General features: G+C 50.6%; 1 protein-coding gene across 1 annotated transcript in view; it reads left to right on the top strand.

Moving 5' to 3' along the window:
* SENP3 (SUMO specific peptidase 3) overlaps positions 1-18,041 on the top strand; it is a 37,663-nt gene that overhangs the window by 10,822 nt on the left and 8,800 nt on the right. The window contains exons 3-10 of the mRNA XM_083580933.1: positions 655-942; positions 5,341-5,452; positions 7,196-7,343; positions 9,312-9,359; positions 12,678-12,755; positions 14,607-14,744; positions 16,162-16,245; positions 17,647-17,697. Of these exons, the coding sequence (XP_083437059.1) occupies positions 655-942; positions 5,341-5,452; positions 7,196-7,343; positions 9,312-9,359; positions 12,678-12,755; positions 14,607-14,744; positions 16,162-16,245; positions 17,647-17,697 (947 nt within the window). The remainder of the gene's footprint in view (positions 1-654; positions 943-5,340; positions 5,453-7,195; positions 7,344-9,311; positions 9,360-12,677; positions 12,756-14,606; positions 14,745-16,161; positions 16,246-17,646; positions 17,698-18,041) is intronic.

Below are 18,041 nucleotides of genomic sequence, written 5' to 3'. Positions count from 1 at the left end.
AGTAGTTGGTTTTTCTGGCCTCCCACCCCTAGTCCTGAGGTTAGAGCTCCTCTTCCTACCAAACCACTGCACAGCCCTATTTTGCTCTATAAGACTCACTTTTTCCCTCCTAAAAAGTAAGGGGAAATGTGTGTGTGTGTGTGTGTGTTATGGAGCGAATGCAGGCTGCGCAGCTATCCCAGAAGCCAGAACAGCAAGAGGGATTGCTGCTTTCACTGCGCAGCGATCCCTCTTGCTGTTCTGGCTTCTGAGATTCAGAATATTTTTTTCTTATTTTCTTCCTCCAAAAACTAGGTGCGTCTTGTGGTCTGGTGCGTCTTATAGAGCGAAAAATACGGTAGTTTATTTTCATATTTGGTTGAAAATCAGTGCAGCCCTGAACGTTCCAGCCCGCCATCTTGGTCAATGATAACCTCAGAGGTGTCAAAATTGTTTGGAATCGTCTTGGTTCAAAATGGGTTGGGGCAGTGTCCAAACACTGATGAGAACAGTCTCCCCCGCCTCGTCGCTCCAAGCTTGGCACCGATATCTCACGAGACGGGTGAAGAAACCGCTTTCCGAAATGTGTAGTAGTTTTGGGGGGTGCTGCTATTAACGTATGTGGGTCCCTGCGAGGCCTCTGAAACCCTCCCGCCTCTCTCTCGCGCGCTGCAGGCCCCATGGACGCCCTCCCCAACGGCTTTGCCTCCCTCACTCCCGACGGCGACCTCTGCTCCCTCCCCGGAGTCACGGACGCCACCATTCTCATCAGCAACGTCTGTAGCATCGGGGGCCACGCGGCGGAGGAGCTGTTCCAGGGGCCCCGGGACAAAGACAGGCCGCTGGATCCTTCCGGGATCAGGCTAGAAGGCGACCTGGCCACCGAAGGCAGCCAAGAGAGACCCGGCGAGAAGGCAGCGCAGCACAGCCCCCTGAGAGAAGAACACATCACATGTGTCCACAGTAAGGAGAGGGGGCCGAAATGCGTGGGTGGGCAAGCAGATGAAACAGTCCCCTCCTTCTCCCCCCCCCCACATGGGATCTTCAAGGCTATTGTCCCTAGACTGTCTTGGACGGTGGTGGTTGCTTCGATCTGGCTTCAGGCCCAGCTGGAGGAGGGAAACAGCCTTGGGGGCTCCGGGGGCCGTGGGGGAGTCCTGTCTGCTTAGTTTCCTTGGGCCTCTTAGCAGCCTTCGCTACCCTCGGCTACTATACGATACAATGATCTTTATTGTCGTTGTCCCATACAGAACAACAAAATTGAAAATCTGCATCAGACATTCAGAAACCAACAAGCCTGCTATCCCAGCCTGGTTAGCCTCCTAAAAACTCTGATACCCCATAATTAAATACAATATACTCCCGTAGAGACTACCTTACACTGCGTTTAAAACCAAAATCGCATTTGGATAGAAACTGTTTCTCAGGCGGCTAGTCCTAGTCTTTATAACCCTGGGCCTTCTTCCAGAAGGCAGAAGCTGAAAGAGATCATTTCCGGGGTGCGCACTATCCTGCGCTATCTCTGCCGCTTTCTTATGGCACCTAGAAGCGTAGATTTGATCCAAGGTGGGAAGAGTGCACCCAATTATTCTCTCCACAGACTTTACAACCCTGGGCAACATTGTTTTTTCCCTTGACCGTGCAGCTCCCAAACCACACACACAGACCACAAGTTAATACACTCTCAACAGTACAATAGCACCCTTCTGAATCGTTGCATCGGGGTTTGACGTTGCAATTGCTCCTGCAATTTTTCTTTCTATCTGTTATTATTGTATTTGCATGCTACCCTTCATTTGTGGTTCTTGGGGCGGTTCGCAACATGAAAATGCAAGATCAAAAACCACAAAATGCATAATTAAGAACACAAACAAAAAGAAACCCCTCACCCCACGTTTAAAAGGGCATTAGATGTTAATCAGCCCAAGGCCTGGTTGAAGAGGACCATTTATTTATAACGAAAAGGAGAAAAATATAATGGCCGGCGCCACCGTATTTTTCGCTCTATAAGACGCACCAGACCGTAAGACGCACCTAGTTTTTGGAGGAGGAAAACAAGAAAAGAAGAAATTCTGAATCCCAGAAGCCAGAACAGCAAGAGGGATCTGGCTTCTGGGATAGCCGCACACAGCCTCTTCAGGGCAGCGGGATGAAGGCTCCCCCAAGAGCCTGAAATGCATGAAAATGCAAGATCAAAAACTCTTTAAAGAGCACGCGGAGCTCTTTTCCTCGGGGAAAGGCCCCCAAGAGCCGCACACACGCTCCACACGGCTCTTTAAAGGGAGCTCTGAGCAGAGCCTCCCGCCTGCATTCGCTCCATAAGATGCACACACATTTCCCCTTACTTTTTAGGAGGGGGAAGTGCGTCTTATAGAGCGAAAAATACGGTAATATAAAGAACAGGATTGTGTATTTAGGACTTCCCCTGGCCCCATCTGATCTCCTTCCCCAGCAGCTCACTGCCTCCTTTATCATGATATGGTGAAGGCATTAACTCTCCCCCACAAAAAAAGCACGTAGAACTGCAGAAGGAAGCTGGAAGACCAAAGCGCGCTCCCTCTTTCTCTTCCTCCCACTTCCTCCTTCAGCAGACCGTGCTTTCCAAGGCTTGGAAGAGAACCCAAGAACAGGAATCTCAGTGGCCGAGAGGGGAGAGGGGGAGTAATCTGGAGGAATGGAAAGAGAGGCAGAAAATGAGGAAGGCATGGAAGTCAGGGAGGGGGGAGAGTGCAAAAGGGAACACACACACACACAATTTCTTTTAAAATGGATGCTTTTAAAATTACACCCACATACCCTAAGGGGCTTATCTCCTTCCCATCCAAATCACAGATCAAATCTATCTCCATTGGCGGAACACTACAGATCACAGCTTCAGGGCTTTTTAGCTTTAAAAAAGGTAAAGGGACCCCTGACCATTAGGTCCAGTTGTGGCCAACTCTGGGGTTGCTGCGCTCATCTCGCTTTATTGGCCGAGGGAGCCGGCGTACAGCTTCCGGGTCATGTGGCCAGCAGGACTAAGCCGCTTCTGGCGAACCAGAGCAGCGCACGGAAACGCCGTTTACCTTCCCGCCGGAGCGGTACCTATTTATCTACTTGCACTTTGACGTGCTTTCGAACTGCTAGGTTGGCAGGAGCAGGGACCGAGCAACGGGAGCTCACCCCGTCATTGCGGGGATTTGAACCGCCGACCTTCTGATCGGCAAGTCCTAGGCTCCATCCGCGTCCCTGTGTTTAGCTTCAGCATAATGCAAAAACACGGCTCCAAGGGGCTCGAAATTATTTTCAAGGGATCTCCCGCTAAACAACTAATTCCTAGGTCACCTCTCATGCCCACAGCTGTCTTCCGTTGTTTATTGGTGGTTCTGCTCTCCTCGGGTTAAATAATAATAATAATAATAATAATAATAATAATAATAATAATCCTGAAGCTTCATGAGGATCTGTGCCTCGGACCAGGGCTGGATCTGTAGTTTTGTTCCCTGTGCGGACTGCAATGTCCGCTCTAATTTGATGGCATGTAAAACGGGACAGCTAAAATGAAGTCCTTCGTGCGACGCAGTCCAACAGTGGAATCCTCTCCCCCAGGAGACAGGGATGGCCAGCAACGTGGATGGATTTCTAAGAGGTCTAGACAAATTCATGGAGGAGGAGAGAGCTATCGATGGCTGCTAGCCAGAATGGCTGTGTCTCTGCCTCCACAGCTGGAGGAAGCAATGCTTCCGAAGGCCAGTTGCTGGAAAACGCAAGAGGGGAGACTTGCTCTTGGGGTCGGATCCTGCTTACAGGTTTCCCACTGGGGCATCTGAGTGGCCGCTGTGAGAACAGGATGCTGGGCTGGAGGGACCATTGGCCTGATTCAGCAGGGGTTTCACAACAAACACACTGCTGGATGGTAAAAAAGAAAACAGCCCGCCAGCAACGATTACGATATCTTTATTGTCATTGTCCCATGCAGGACAATGAAATTGAAAAACTACATAAAACTACTACAAAACTACATAAAACATTCAAAAACCCCTAAAAACCTCTAAAACCCCATTTTAAAATACACTATACTATAGAGACCCCTTATGCTGCGTTTAGAACCAGAATTGCATTTGGATAGAAACTGTTTCTCAGACGGCTAGTCCTAGTCTTTATAACCCTGGCCCTTCTTCCAGAAGGCAGAAGCTGAAAGAGATCATTTCCGGGGTGCGCACTATCCTGCGCTATCTCTGCAGCTTCCTTGTGGCACCTGGAAGCGTAGATTTGATCCAAGGTGGGAAGAGTGCACCCAATTATTCTCTCTGCAGTCTTTACAACCCTGGAAAGCATTGTTTTTCCCCAGGTCCTTTGAGAGATTGTTTTTCCGGAGGATTCTCAGAAAATATAACCTCTGCTGTGCTCTCTTCACCAGGTCTTTGCTGTTCTCTCCCCAGGTTAGGTCATCTCTCAACTCCATTCCCAGAGTGCATTCAACAGCCCTCAGAGTGGTTTACAAAAAAAGATAAAGCAAATTTATTGATAAGAAAAATAAGCAACGATAATTTAAGATCAACGCACACAGAAAGTAATTGAACCACAAATCTACAATAATAGAATATGGTGTCGGGATTTGGAATTCAAAAGGTTCAGTTTTAATTCTGCTGGATATGACCTCACAGCGGGACATGCACACACACACACACACACACACACACACACAGCCCTGTCTCCATCCACAGAGAGCCCTGTTGTTGTAGTTGTTGTTGTTTAGTCGTGTCCGCCTCTTCGTGGCCCCCTGGACCAGAGCACGCCAGGCCCTCCTGTCTTCCACTGCCTCCCGCAGTTTGGTCAAACTCATGCTGGTAGCTTCGAGAACACTGTCCCACCATCTCGTCCTCCGTCGTCCCCTTCTCCTTGTGCCCTCCATCTTTCCCAGCATCAGGGTCTTTTCCAAGGAGTCTTCTCTTCTCATGAGGTGGCCAAAGTCTTGGAGCCTCAGCTTCAGGATCTGTCCTTCCAGTGAGCACTCAGGGCTGATTTCCTTCAGAATGGGGAGGTTGGATCTTCTTGCAGTCCATGGGTCTCTCAAGAGTCTCCTCCAGCACCAGAATTCAAAAGCATCCGTTCTTCGGCCATCAGCCTTCTTGATGGTCCAGCTCTCACTTCCATACATCCCTACTGGGAAAACCAGAGCTTTAACTATACGGACCTTTGTTGGCAAGGTGACGGAGAGCCTACTTCCTTTTAATATTGAAAACTGGCTTCTGCACCTCCAGGCTATTCTTAGGGGCGCCCAAGCAGTGTCCATCCCTCCCACAATAAACTCTGGCTTGGCTCCCTTAAGCCTTCCAGGCTCCCGTGGCTTCAGGTTTCTCCTCCTGTCGTTTCTGCCAGACATCCTGGACGAGTTCCTGCAGACGTACGGCAGCCTCATCCCCATCAGCGTGGACGAAGTCGTGGAGAAGCTAGAGGACATCTTCCAGCAGGAGTTCTCTACGCCCCAGAGGTAGGGCCTCTCTTCCCACTTGGGGGAATTTGAGTCCTTCCCCTTCCACTCTGTCTCCAGGTGTGCTGGTCCCGGGGGGGTTACCGTGAGGTGTGGTCAAAGTCCGGTCCTGGGTCGAGGGTCTGGAGACTGTCCACCAAGGGGGAAGCGGGGTCCAAAGCAAGAAGCCGGCCGTGGTTGGGAACTCCAGGAAAACAGGTCTGGGTGCTGGCAGAAACAGGTTTCCAACGTCGTTGCTCCCGCAACCTGGGACTGGGCTGACTGGCCTTTATCCCCTCTGAAGCCAGGGGCGGTCCCAGCCCACTGGTGACCCGCCTCTCCTGGCCTGGAGGTGAGCACTCCTCCTGAGAGAACCCAGTTCCCTCCGCCTCTCTGCCCTGAGCCTCTGCAGCTCAGGAGAGGCTGGAGGGTTACTGGACCCAGGGGCAGCTTCACCTTCCCCTGACAGGGCTGGGAGAGGCACACCTGCAGGCAGTGGATCCTCAGATCACCTCCGGAGCCAGAGTGGATGCATCTGGTGTCTGCTCCTGAGGATCCGGCACAGGTGCAGGCCCTTCAGACTCAAGCCCCTGCCCCAGCTCAGCCGGCCCTGGAGGCGGGGACTCCTGTGCAGGCTGGGATTCCTCAGGTTCAGCCTCTGAATCAGATTCCCAGGCCATCACACCAGGCAGGGGAGTGGCAGAGAGAGCTGGGTGAGGGCACCCAGTCTCCAGAAATCGAGGCTCCACGTGGCTTTAAAGCTGAGTGCGAGGGGCTCAACCAGGAGCCCTGGGTTGTTTCCTTCAGCGCCTGGGGCTAATGTGGGCACCTGATGCCCAGGGCTTAGTAATTTTACAGACCCGACTTCCTGGATTGGCTTCGGTTAAGACTCTGCTTTGTTTGCAACATGACTGCATCTTACCGGCGTTTGGTTCCAAGGGTTAGGGCGCGCGCACAAATATTGCGTACAGTGGTACCTTGGTTCTCAAACTTAATCCGTTCAGTACAGTGGTACCTCGGGTTACATACACTTTCAGGTTACAGACTCCGCTAACCCAGAAATAGTACCTCGGATTAAGAATTTTGCTTCAGGATGAGAACAGAAATCGTGCTCCGGCGGCAGCAGGAGGCCCCATTAGCTAAAGTTGTGCTTCATGTTAAGAACAGTTTCAGGTTAAGAACGGACCTCCAGAACGAATTAAGTATTTAACCCGAGGGACCACTGTACTATAAAATGAGTAAGGCAGTATTGTAGATGATAAAAATTTAAAACTAATTTTTTTTCTTACCTGCGCTGATAATAGTCATTGTTTGGATGGGGGGGCTTTTATCCGTTTCCGCAGTCACACAATCAATCAATCAATCAGTAGCCGAACTGGCTTCCACACAGTCACAACAACAAATTAGCCGGAAAAGTCTCAAAAACAAAAAAGCAAAATAAATAGCAAAAACAAAAGCGCCAAACTTGGTCCGTTCCGGAAGTCTGTTTGACTTCCGAAATGTTCAGAAACCAAGGCGCGGCTTCTGATTGGTGCAGGCACCCCGAAACAATAGCCGGCAGCCTCATTGGATGTTCGGCTTCCGAGAAACGTTCAGAAACCGGAACACACACTTCCAGGTTTTCAGCGTTTGGGAACCAAGGCGTTTGAGTATCAAGGCGTTTGAGAACCAAGGTACCACTGCATACCCAAATTCTCAGAGCTGTCCCCCATGGCATTTTTGTTCTCACGGTGATCCCTCTCTGGGTCTCTCCGCACCTTGCAGGAAAGGCATGGTCAACCAACTCATCCAGTCCTACCAGCGCCTGCCGGGCAATGCCATGGTTCGGACCTTCCGGGTCACTTATAAGCGCCACGTGGTCACCATGGACGACCTGCAGACCCTCTACGGGCCCAACTGGCTCAACGACCAGGTAGGCTGCGCTTTTTTCTTCTGAAATGGCTGCTAGAAGCCCTGATCCAGGGGGTCAGCAAACTTTTCCAGCAGGGGGCCGGTCCACTGTCCCTCAGACCTTGTGGGGGGCCGGACTATATTTTTTTGGGGGGGGAAATGAACTAATTCCTATGCCCCACAAATAACCCAGAGATGCATTTTTAAATAAAAGGACACATTCTACTCATGTAAAAACAGGCTGATTCCCAGACCAGATTTAGAAGGCGTTTGGGCCGGATCCAGGTCCCGGGCCTTAGTTTGCCTTCCCATGCCCTGATCTGTAGGAACTCTGATGCAGGAAATACGGCAGCCCTCTCCCAACCAGTTGTTCAGTGAACCCCCAATTAGAAAGGACTTCTACGAACAAATTCGTAACAAAGCGTATACGGGGTACTTCTACACAACACACAAAGAGTCGTAAAGCATTCTCCATCAAGGAAGCTCATCGATCATGGGATGTGAAATGTCTCACTCCACACTGGTATCAGCTTATATAAAGGTAAAGGGACCCCTGGCCGTTAGGTCCAGTTGTGGCCGACTCTGGGGTTGCAGCGCTCATCTCGCTTTCTTGGCCGAGGGAGCCGGTGTCCAGCTTCCGGGTCATGTGGCCAGCAGGACTAAGCCGCTTCTGGCGAACCAGAGCAGCGCACGGAAACGCCGTTTACCTTCCCGCCAGAGCGGTACCTATTTATCTACTTGCACTTTGACGTGCTTTCGAACTGCTGGGTTGGCAGGAGCAGGGACCGAGCAACGGGAGCTCACCCTGTCGCGGGGATTCGAACTGCCGACCTTCTGATCAGCAAGTCCTAGGCCCAGTGGTTTAACCCACAGCGCCACCTGCGCCCCTCTATCAGCTTATATGGTGTGCCCCAAAACGTTTGGTCTCGACTGTCGCACTTTAACCCCCATCGCCTTGGCAACCAGGCCTTCAGTAGGGGCTGTTGACAGTCCAGTCCCTTTTCTTACTTCCCTGTCAAAGATCTTCAAGGAGAGATGCTGGATTATCCCCTCCAATGTTCACTCAAGAGCAGAAATAGCAAAACATCCTGGCTGGCCTTGTTGCTTGCGCCTCTCTTGAGGTCAGATCAGGAGAAATAAGGAACGCAGCGTAGGAGGGGAGGCAGGAGAGCCACAAAACGCAGAAACACCAAAACCAGGCCGGATACGTTCTACGTGAAAGGTTAAAAGTGATCAACGCTGAAACAAAACCCGTATCGAGAATTCAATAATCAAATTCCAGATTTTTTTACATCGCTATGAATGGATGTATGAATGCTAGCTGGCATAATAAATCTGTAGGGTGGAGACTAGCAAGGGGTCCTGCCATTTCCTTTGAAGAGGAGATGGAAGAGATTAAAGAAATATTGTCTGGTTTACTCCGCCCCCCCTTTCCTCTCCCTCCGCACTCCAGCCCTCCCCGCCCCCTGTCAGGCCTTCCTTCTTCATATCTTTATCCATGTACACAGTCTGTTCATTCGAGCTTGTATGTTGGGGTTGGCTTCCCCTCTTTCTATCCAGTTCCTGCAAAATGCCCATTTATTTGTGATTCTTTGGCATTTATTTTCCCATCTATCCTCTACCACTATCTGTGCGAATATTTCCGATTGTACGTATTCAAAAACATAATCATTCCATTTTTCCATATTCCCTTTGGCCTTTTCTTTCCATCCCAGTGCAATAAATGCCATTCCAGCTAGAATCATAATCTTCTACAACTCTTGCTTATTACTCTTTACTTTGTTATTTTCCAGTATTCCCGAAAATAACAAATCCCTATTAACTTCTATGTTTATTTGAAATAGTCCAGAAATTACCTTTATAATCTTTTGCCAATATTCCTTAACCAGATTACATTCCCACCACATGTGTGAATATAGTCCTTTTTCCGGACCACAAAGAAATCTTGTCTGTTGACCCCTAACCTATTTGCCTCCTTTTTTCTGGGCAGGTAATGAACATGTACGGGGACCTCGTCATGGACACAGTGCCAGACAAGGTGAGCATCGCTGTTAACCTCCCAGTGATCTTTGAGCAAAGGGAGGCATATAACTTTAATAATAATAATAATAATAATAATAATAATAATAATAATAATAAATTTAAAAAAAAATTCACTTATGGGGGGGGGTTAAAGACAGTGTGGAGACCCATAGAGGGAGCGAACAGGCCCTTCGCCATGTGTTCACAAGAAGAGCCCCACCGGATCAGGCCCGTGGCCTGTCTAGTCCAGCATCCTGTTCTCACAGTGGCCAACCAGGTGATGCCTGAAAGGGAAGCCTTACATGCAGGAACAGTGGTGCTCTCCCTGCTTGCGATTCCCAGTGTAGGGATATCGCGGAGTGGAGAGTGAGGTCCGGAGGGAGCACACGCCCCACCAGCAGGCAGTCACAGTCTGCCTGCACGCGTGACCCTGGGGTGCAGAGAAAACCCCCCCTCAGACAAGCCACGGCTGTCGGAACATCGTCCCCTCTGTCTGACCTTTTGCAGTCTCAGCAGTCAGCGGTGTCCTGTCTGTAACCTTTGTCCCTGAGACCTTTTGTCTCCTTCGTCATATCCTGTGCAAGGGGAAAATGACGCTGTGGAACAGGTGCCAAAATAACCTTGTACCACCCCACAATCTCAGGACGGAAGATGTGTAAAGGTCACAGCCCAAAATGTATCTGCCTGGCTTGCATATTTGTCTCAATAAAAGGAGGCTCCACAGGACTGGCAGCAGCTTGCTTCAGCCCACCTGTGGGCAGCTCACATGATGATCAACACCTGTCTTGGGCCTTCACTTCACAGTGTGGAGGGAGCGAACAGGCCCTTCCCCATGTGTTCATAAGAAGAGCCCTACTGGATCAGGCCCATGGCCTGTCTAGTCCAGCAATCTGTTCTCACAGTGGCCAACCAGACGATGCCTGAAAGGGAAGCCTTACATGCAGGAACAGCGGTGCTCTCCCTGCCTGCGATTCCCAGGACCTGCTATTCAGGGGCGTTTACTGCCTCCGGCAGGACACAGCCATTGCGGCTGGTTATTATTTATTAAATTTGTACAACCGCCCCTTCACCCATAGATCTCAGGGAAGTTTACAGCCAAATTACAAAAAGTGTGATGAAATGATAGCCTCGTCCCCTGCGATTTTGTCCGATTAAAACCATCCAAGCTGGTGGCCGTCGCTGCGTCCTGTAGGAGAAGATCGCAGCTTGTTCCTTGCTGAAGTAGCCCCTCTGCTGAATCTCAGTTAGGCATGGACCAAGAGAGAGGGAGCTTCATTCTTCCAGCAGGTGAGGGTGACCTGACCTCCCTGGAGAGTCACGCTAGCAGCAGCACCCACCTCTTTGTTGCCATGGGAAAGGAGGAGAACGACAGGGAGAGACTAAGAGAGGCGAGGGGAGAAAGGCCGGCCCTGTGGGATTATACAAGGTGCCATCCTGCGCTGAAAAAAGGGTGCTGGATCTGGAAAGGTTGCAGACGGTTTGAGCCGATGGACCCGAGCGGCTGTCGTTCTCCCTTATCACCACTTGGTGGTGCTCGTGGAATGGGCGCCAACCTGCCGCAGCCTTTGCAAACCTCTTTATTATTATTTACAGTATCTACCATATTTTTCGCTCTATAAGACGCACCAAACCACAAGACACACCTAGTTTTTGGAGGAGGAAAATAAGAAAAAAAAATATTCTGAATCTCAGAAGCCAGAACAGCAAGAGGGATCTGGCTTCTGGGATAGCCGCACACAGCCTCTTCAGGGCAGCGGGATGAAGGCTCCCCCAAGAGCCTGAAATGCATGAAAATGCAAGATCAAAAACTCTTTAAAGAGCACGCGGAGCTCTTTTCCTCGGGGAAAGGCCCCCAAGAGCCGCACACACGCTCCACACGGCTCTTTAAAGGGAGCTCTGCGCAGTGAAAGCTGTAATCCATCTTGCTGTTCTGGCTTCTGGGATAGCTGTGCAGCCTGCATTCGCTCCATAAGACGCACACACATTCCCCCTTACTTTTTAGGAGGGAAAAAGTGAGTCTCATAGAGCAAGAAATACGGTACATTTATATGCAGGCAGCAACCTTCTTAGGCGTGTCCAATACATGCACGACTGCTCGCACGCACATCGCACTGAACCCAGAAGTGAGAGGGGTTCCAGAACGTGACCCTCAAGCAAATCAGTCGTTACCTGCGCCACCTTTTTCTCAAAGGAGCTCAAAGCGATGTACAGTGGTGCCTCGGGTTACATACGCTTCAGGTTACACACTCCGCTAACCCAGAAATAGTGCTTCAAGTTAAGAACTTTGTTTCAGGATGAGAACAGAAATTGTGCTCCGGCGGCGCGGCAGCAGCGGGAGGCCCCATTAGCAAAAGTGGTGCTTCAGGTTAAGAACAGTTTCAGGTTAAGAATGGACCTCCGGAACGAATTACCGTATTTTTTGCTCTATAGGACGCACCCGACCATAGTACGCACCTTGTTTTAGAGGGGGAGAACAAGAAAATAATCCCCCCCTCTCTGCGCAGCACCCCTTCAGCGAAGCAGCAGGAGAAACAGAGCCCCTTCCATTTCTCCTCCCGCTTTGCTGAAGGGGTGCTGCACAGCTCTCCCTCTACCACATTGCCTTCACCTTCAGTGTTCCCGCTGCGCTCCGGAGGCTTCAGGTTCCTTTTGCTGAAGCCAGGAGAGCAGGACTCTCCAGGCTTCAGCAAAAGGAGAGGCGAAAGTAAAGGCTTCAGCGAAAGGAGCAGCCTTCCCGCTGCTCCCTGAGCTTGTGGCGCTGGCGATGGGGGAAAGCCCTGCTTTGCCCCAGCCCCAGCCCCAAAGAGCAGGTCGGGGAGCAGCGGAAAGGTTCCCCCAGCCCCAGGGACCACACAGTCACTCCATAAGACGTACAGACATTTCCCCTTAGATTTTAGGAGGAAAAAAGTGTGTCTTATGGAGCGAGAAATACGGTAAGTACGTAACCAGAGGTACCACTTGTACATGGTTCTCCTCCATTTAATTCCCGCAAGAACACTGCGGGATACGTTAGGCTGTGAGAGGCAGCGACTGGCCCAAGGTGACCCAGTGAGCTTCACGGCTGAGTGGGAATTTGAACCCTGGACTCCCAAGCCCTAGCCTTCTAACTGCTACTTGGCGCTACTGCCCCTGGGCCACGAGAGTGCCAGATTGGCACGGGCTTGTATACACACTATCAATGACTGGGATCTAGCAGGTTGGTCCAGCTTGGGGGTGACACCACCCTCTTCCCGCTGCTTTGACTTGCTTCCTGCCTTGACGCTTCCCTCCCCTCCATCCCCACACGTGTTGCCTCTTTCATGGACCCAAAGCCACTTGTTTTCTCTTCCACCAGGTTCATTTCTTCAACAGTTTTTTCTACGATAAGCTACGAACCAAGGGGTATGAGGGAGTCAAGCGCTGGACCAAAAACGTGAGTGGCTGCCAAGAATTCTCTGCTCTAGTGCCCTTTGCAGGGTGTAGGAGCACAGAGCGAAAAGGGGGGGGGGTCCGATTTATTTATTTTTAGAAAAAAAAAACACCAAATAAATTATATACCACTGGATTTAGGGAGGGTGGAAGGCCTCAGAGGGGTTTCCGAAGAGAATGAAACAATAAAATCACCAGTAAGAAGAGTGAAAGCAACCATTGAAATGTTCAAAAGATTAAATCAGCAATAGACTAAAAAGAGAATAGAAAATACATCCACATTCTAAGCGTCTGGGTGGGCCAAGCTGGCAGGAGATGAAGGGAGTTGGCTACCCAAAATTGACAAAACATAGATTGGTGGTAGAGTGGCTTGCAAGCAGAAGGTCCTGGGTTCAACTCCTGGCATCATCTTCAGGTATGGCTGGGAGGGACTCCTTGCTGAAATCCGGCAGAGCCGCTGCTGAGCTAGTGTCAGGAGTGAGCCGGCAGCAAATAACACTGTTCAAGTTGAAGCTGACTCCTCATTAGCAAGAACACAATCTGCACGGACTTGGCTGAGCGGCAGGCCTAATGAACACAGCCGCTCACCCCTGGTAGGTCTTGCCCCACAGATCAATTGCCGAGACTGAAATTTCCACCTTTCCCACAGCTGTTTTGTTTTTATAAAGGATACTTCAATAATTTTTTTAGCTCATCATAAATTACATTCCAGAATTCTTTAATTTTCTTGCATGCCCACCACATGTGTGACAATGAAAAACATAATATTTCAGCTGCCGTTCATTCGTTTCCAGCTTTGTATTCTTGTTATAAAGAAAAAGTGCACCTAGACATTCCGTCGCTGTGCCCATATAACCTAGGTTCAAGGTGCGATTTAGCTCCTAGCTTTCATAGCTCAGTTTCTAACACTGCTCTGAGCCTTCTTCGCTTGGGGGTCCCCCAGCTAGTTCCCTCCACCATTTCTCTGCGGCCAACCAGTCCATGACAGCTAGGAGGGCGAACAGTCTGATTCTGTTCGAGGCAGCTTCCGGTTTTCCTATGCACCAGTGGTCTGGCTCTCAGAAAGGGATCTTCAATCCCCAAAGAGTGCGTCAGAGTAGGACTGAGACAGACCCGGAGTCTGGGACTCTGGAGAGCCCCTGCTGCCAGTCCGTGCTGGCAGCACTGAACAGGAGGCCCCGAAAAGCTGAGGTCGTACGAGGCAACTTCCTGTATTGCCGAACGTCCAAGAGGAGGGAACACAGAGGGTTGGACTGGATGACCCTTTGAGGTCCTCTGCAGCCCTGTGATTCCATGGGGGATGGTGGAGGCAGAGGAGAACTTTTTGGGAAGGGGCTGCTGAGTCTGACCCAGTGTGCCTGCCCCTTAACAGGAGGACATCTTAAATATTAAAACCGTAGAATAGCTTCGGAAGTGGATATAGGCTGTAGGTTTAGAAGTAGAAGATAGGGTATTTTAAAATAGTATTATTTGTAAGTGATAAAATGTGAAGTTATTTTAAGTATGATTTAAAAAGAAGACGGTTAGAAATCATGATACATGTAAACTGCTAAAGATGAAGTAAAATGAAAATCAGATAGGTGGGACTTGGGGAAGCCAACTTAACAATGTTTAGAAAAATAAGGCTATGACAAGAATTTGTTCGTATTGTTTGTTTTTTCTGTCTGTGTTTTTTATATGTGTAATTGGATTTAAACTGATTTTATAACAAATTGATTTTAGAATGCTGTATTGTTTTACTGTTGTTAGCTACTCTGAGCCTGGCTTCGGCTGGGGAGGGCGGGATATAAAATTATTATTATTATTATTATTATTATGATTAAATGAATAAAAAATTGGGGGGGGAACCAAACAGGTGGACATCTTCAACAAGGAGCTCCTCCTCATTCCAATCCACCTGGAGGTTCACTGGTCTCTGATCTGCGTGGAAGTGAAGCAGAAGAAAATCACGTACCTGGACTCCCAGCGCACCCTCAACCGGCGGTGCCCCAAGGTAAAGGGCTTGGTGGCCGGGCCATAAGCAGGGAGCCCCTTCCCTTCCTCCTCCTCTGATAGCTCCCACAGTCGCTGTGCATTTGGACCACTTTGAAACTGGGCCGCCACAGCTTCCGTCCAAGACCCAAGATGTGTGATGAAGGATGCTTTAGGGATTCTCTGGGGCCACCGTCCCCCACAGCCATGCAGTTCCTTGAAGGGCGGGATCCCTGGCTGCTCAGCACGATGGCTGCGCAGAACCCCCACTATCTGCGAAGTCCTCTGAAAAGCAGTCAGTGGGAATCGCACTGGGGCAGAGCGTTGCCCTAGGACCCAGGTTCTGCTTCTGGCCTTCAACCCTTCTGCTTGGCCCCTGTGAAAACAGGATGTTGGACCAAGCGGGCAGTCTCTGGCCTGACCCACATGCTACAGAGGCCCTTCTTAGGTTCCTGTTGCAGTTATTTCCTTCATATACCATCTACGGCTTTCAAGGCCTGTGGGGAAAACCCCAAGCCTCTTAGCTTTTCAGATTGAGGTTGAATCCTGACAAGACAGAAGTACTGTTTTGGGGGGACAGGAGGCGGGCGGGTGTGGAGGACTCCCTGGTCCTGAATGGGGTAACTGTGCCCCTGAAGGACCAGGTGCGCAGCCTGGGAGTCATTGTGGCTGTTTAGGGCTTTCAAGGTCAGCACCAACACTTTGAATTGTGCTCGGAAACGTCCTGGGAGCCAATGTAGGTCTTTGAGTGTTATGTGGTCTCCCAGTCCCCAGTCTAGCTGCCACATTCTGGATTAATTGCAGTTTCCGGGTCACCTTCAAAGGTAGCCCCACGTACAGTGGTATTTCTGGTTACGTACCTAATTCGTTCCGGAGGTCCATTCTTAACCTGAAACTGTTCTTAACCTGAAGCACCACTTTAGCTAATGGGGCCTCCTACTGCTGCCGCGCCACCGCCACCTGATTTCTGTTCTCATCCTGAAGCAAAGTTCTTAACCCGAGGTACTATTTCTGGGTTAGCGGAGTCTGTAACCTGAAGTGTATGTAACCCGAGGTACCACTGTAGAGCACATTGCGGTAGTCCAAGCGGGCGATAACCAGAGCATGCCCCACTCTGGCGAGACAGTCTGCGGGCAGGGAGGGTCTCATCCTGCGTACCAGATGGAGCTGGCAGACAGCTGCCTTGGCTTCCAGGGTAGCAGTGCTGCAAGTGGTTTAATAGTAATAATAATTCTGTTATTTGTACCCTGCCTATCTGACTGGGTTGCTGCAGCCACTCTGGGCGGCTTCCAGCATGCGCAAAAACACAATGGGCTTGAGAGGAGGGGGTGAGGGTGGTCTGGCTATCCTGCCTTTTAGGAAGGGGGCTGAGAAATGGACCACGCTTCCCACTGTACTTGCTCACACTCAAAAACTGCCTGTTCTCCTTGCCCCCCCAGCACATCTGCAGATACCTGCAGGCGGAAGCAGACAAGAAGAACCGTCCGGACTTCAGAGACGGGTGGAAAGGGGTTTTTCAGATGGTGAGTAGTATCTCTCCGCCCCATTAGCTCAGCGGAGGGAGCAGAATGCGGCTATGCCCACGCTCCAACCTGCAATGTTGTTGTTGTTTAGTCGTTTAGTCGTGTCCGCCTCTTCGTGGCCTCCTGGACCAGAGCACACCAGGCCCTCCTGTCTTCCACTGCCTCCCGCAGTTTGGTCAGACTCATGCTGGTAGCTTCGAGAACACTGTCCCACCATCTCGTCCTCCGTCGTCCCCTTCTCCTTGTGCCCTCAGTCTTTCCCAACCTGCAATAACTGGGCCAAAAACGGCTGATTAGCGCAAAGAATGGAGTTACCAGGGTTTGCATCGACGCAGAATGCTCTTAAGAGAAATCGGCAAGATTTCTGGTTTGTCTGCGAAGGGAAATGGCGATGCGGTGCGAGTCACCCATCTAAAAGACGACAGTCACCGGGGGTTTTGAGCTGTGGGGGTGAGTGCCAGGGTTAGACACCCCCCCAAAAAAAGCCCCACAGGTAGTGGGATGTCGAGGCAGCAAAGGGGTTGAAAAGAGAAACAAACCAGAAGCGGAAGTTGGGGGAAGCCCAGGAGGGGAGGGAGGAAGGAATGCATAGCAAATGTTACGAATATGAGATGCATAGCTGTCAACCGTCCCTTATTTGGTGGGAAAGTCCCTTATCCCAGCGCCGTGTCCCGCTGCTGTCCCTTATTGATGACGTCCCTTAAATTTCCCGGGTTTCAAAGGAAGCAGCTCCTCTCCCTCCCTCCCTGCCGGCCAGGGAGGAGGGAGGCTCCAACTGTGTTGCTTGGCTGCGTTGCTCACCCAATAAGGAGTCTGAGAACGACTGGGGGGTGGAGCTTGCATGCCTTGTGCCAATCAAATCGGCCGCGTTGCCTGGGGACTCGCCTTTGCTCAGCGCTTCCCAGCAGAGAGGTGACGGTGGTTTTCCTTGCTGCATCCCCTTTGCCGGGTTGCTGCGCTGTGGGAACCACCGCTTGAGGCTTCATTTTGCTGCTGGCTGGGCTTTCTACCTTTGGCTGGGAGGGGCTCAGAAGTTGAACATACCTGTGCCCCTTGGAAAATCCCTTATTTTGGCTGCTGATCCCTTATTTTCGAGGCTGCTGGTCCCTTATTTTCGAGGCTGCTGGTCCTTATTTTCCAATCTGTAAGTTGACAGCTATGATGAGATGTGTGTAATGAATGAAAAAGAAAAATGAATAATTTTTTTTTTTTTTTAAAAAGGAAAGAAATGGGGAAATCGGGGGCAGGTTTTGGATAGGTCTCTCTTGATTTCCAAGCGCTTGAGGGAGCCAGTGACCCAGAGCGGGACTGCAAAGCAGACCTCCCTGACAGAGGGATAACCATTTGGTTCTGCTGTTCCCCCTCCTCGCCCTGACCCGATTTCCCTTTCGTTCCTTCCAGAACATCGCCAGGCAGAACAACGACAGCGACTGCGGCGCTTTCGTCTTGCAGGTGAGGCGGTGGGGGCGGGCAGGAGGGGTCTTGAGGTTTTCAAAAAGCAACAGATCCTTTATGGCTTTCAGAGGGGAAAAGGTGCCGTTTCCCCTAGTCTTCTCCATCAGCTGCCCCCGGTCCCCTTGGCCATAGACATTCATGCTGCCCAGGGGGTGGAAATCCAGGGAAGCTGAATGCCGGGAAGATTCAGGACAGAAAGAAAAAAATCCTTCTTCACACAGTGCAGGATTAGACTGTGGAACTCCCCTCCACAGCGATGGCCACCGACCTAAATGGCTTTAGACAAATTTGTGGAGGGTGTGGGGAGGGCTATCGATGGCTGCTGGCCTTCACAGTTGGAG

Source organism: Podarcis filfolensis, assembly GCF_964270895.1.
Source record: "Podarcis filfolensis genome assembly, chromosome: 13".
Taxonomy (NCBI): Eukaryota; Metazoa; Chordata; class Lepidosauria; order Squamata; family Lacertidae; genus Podarcis; species Podarcis filfolensis.
This window is presented reverse-complemented; position numbering and strand designations above follow the sequence as displayed.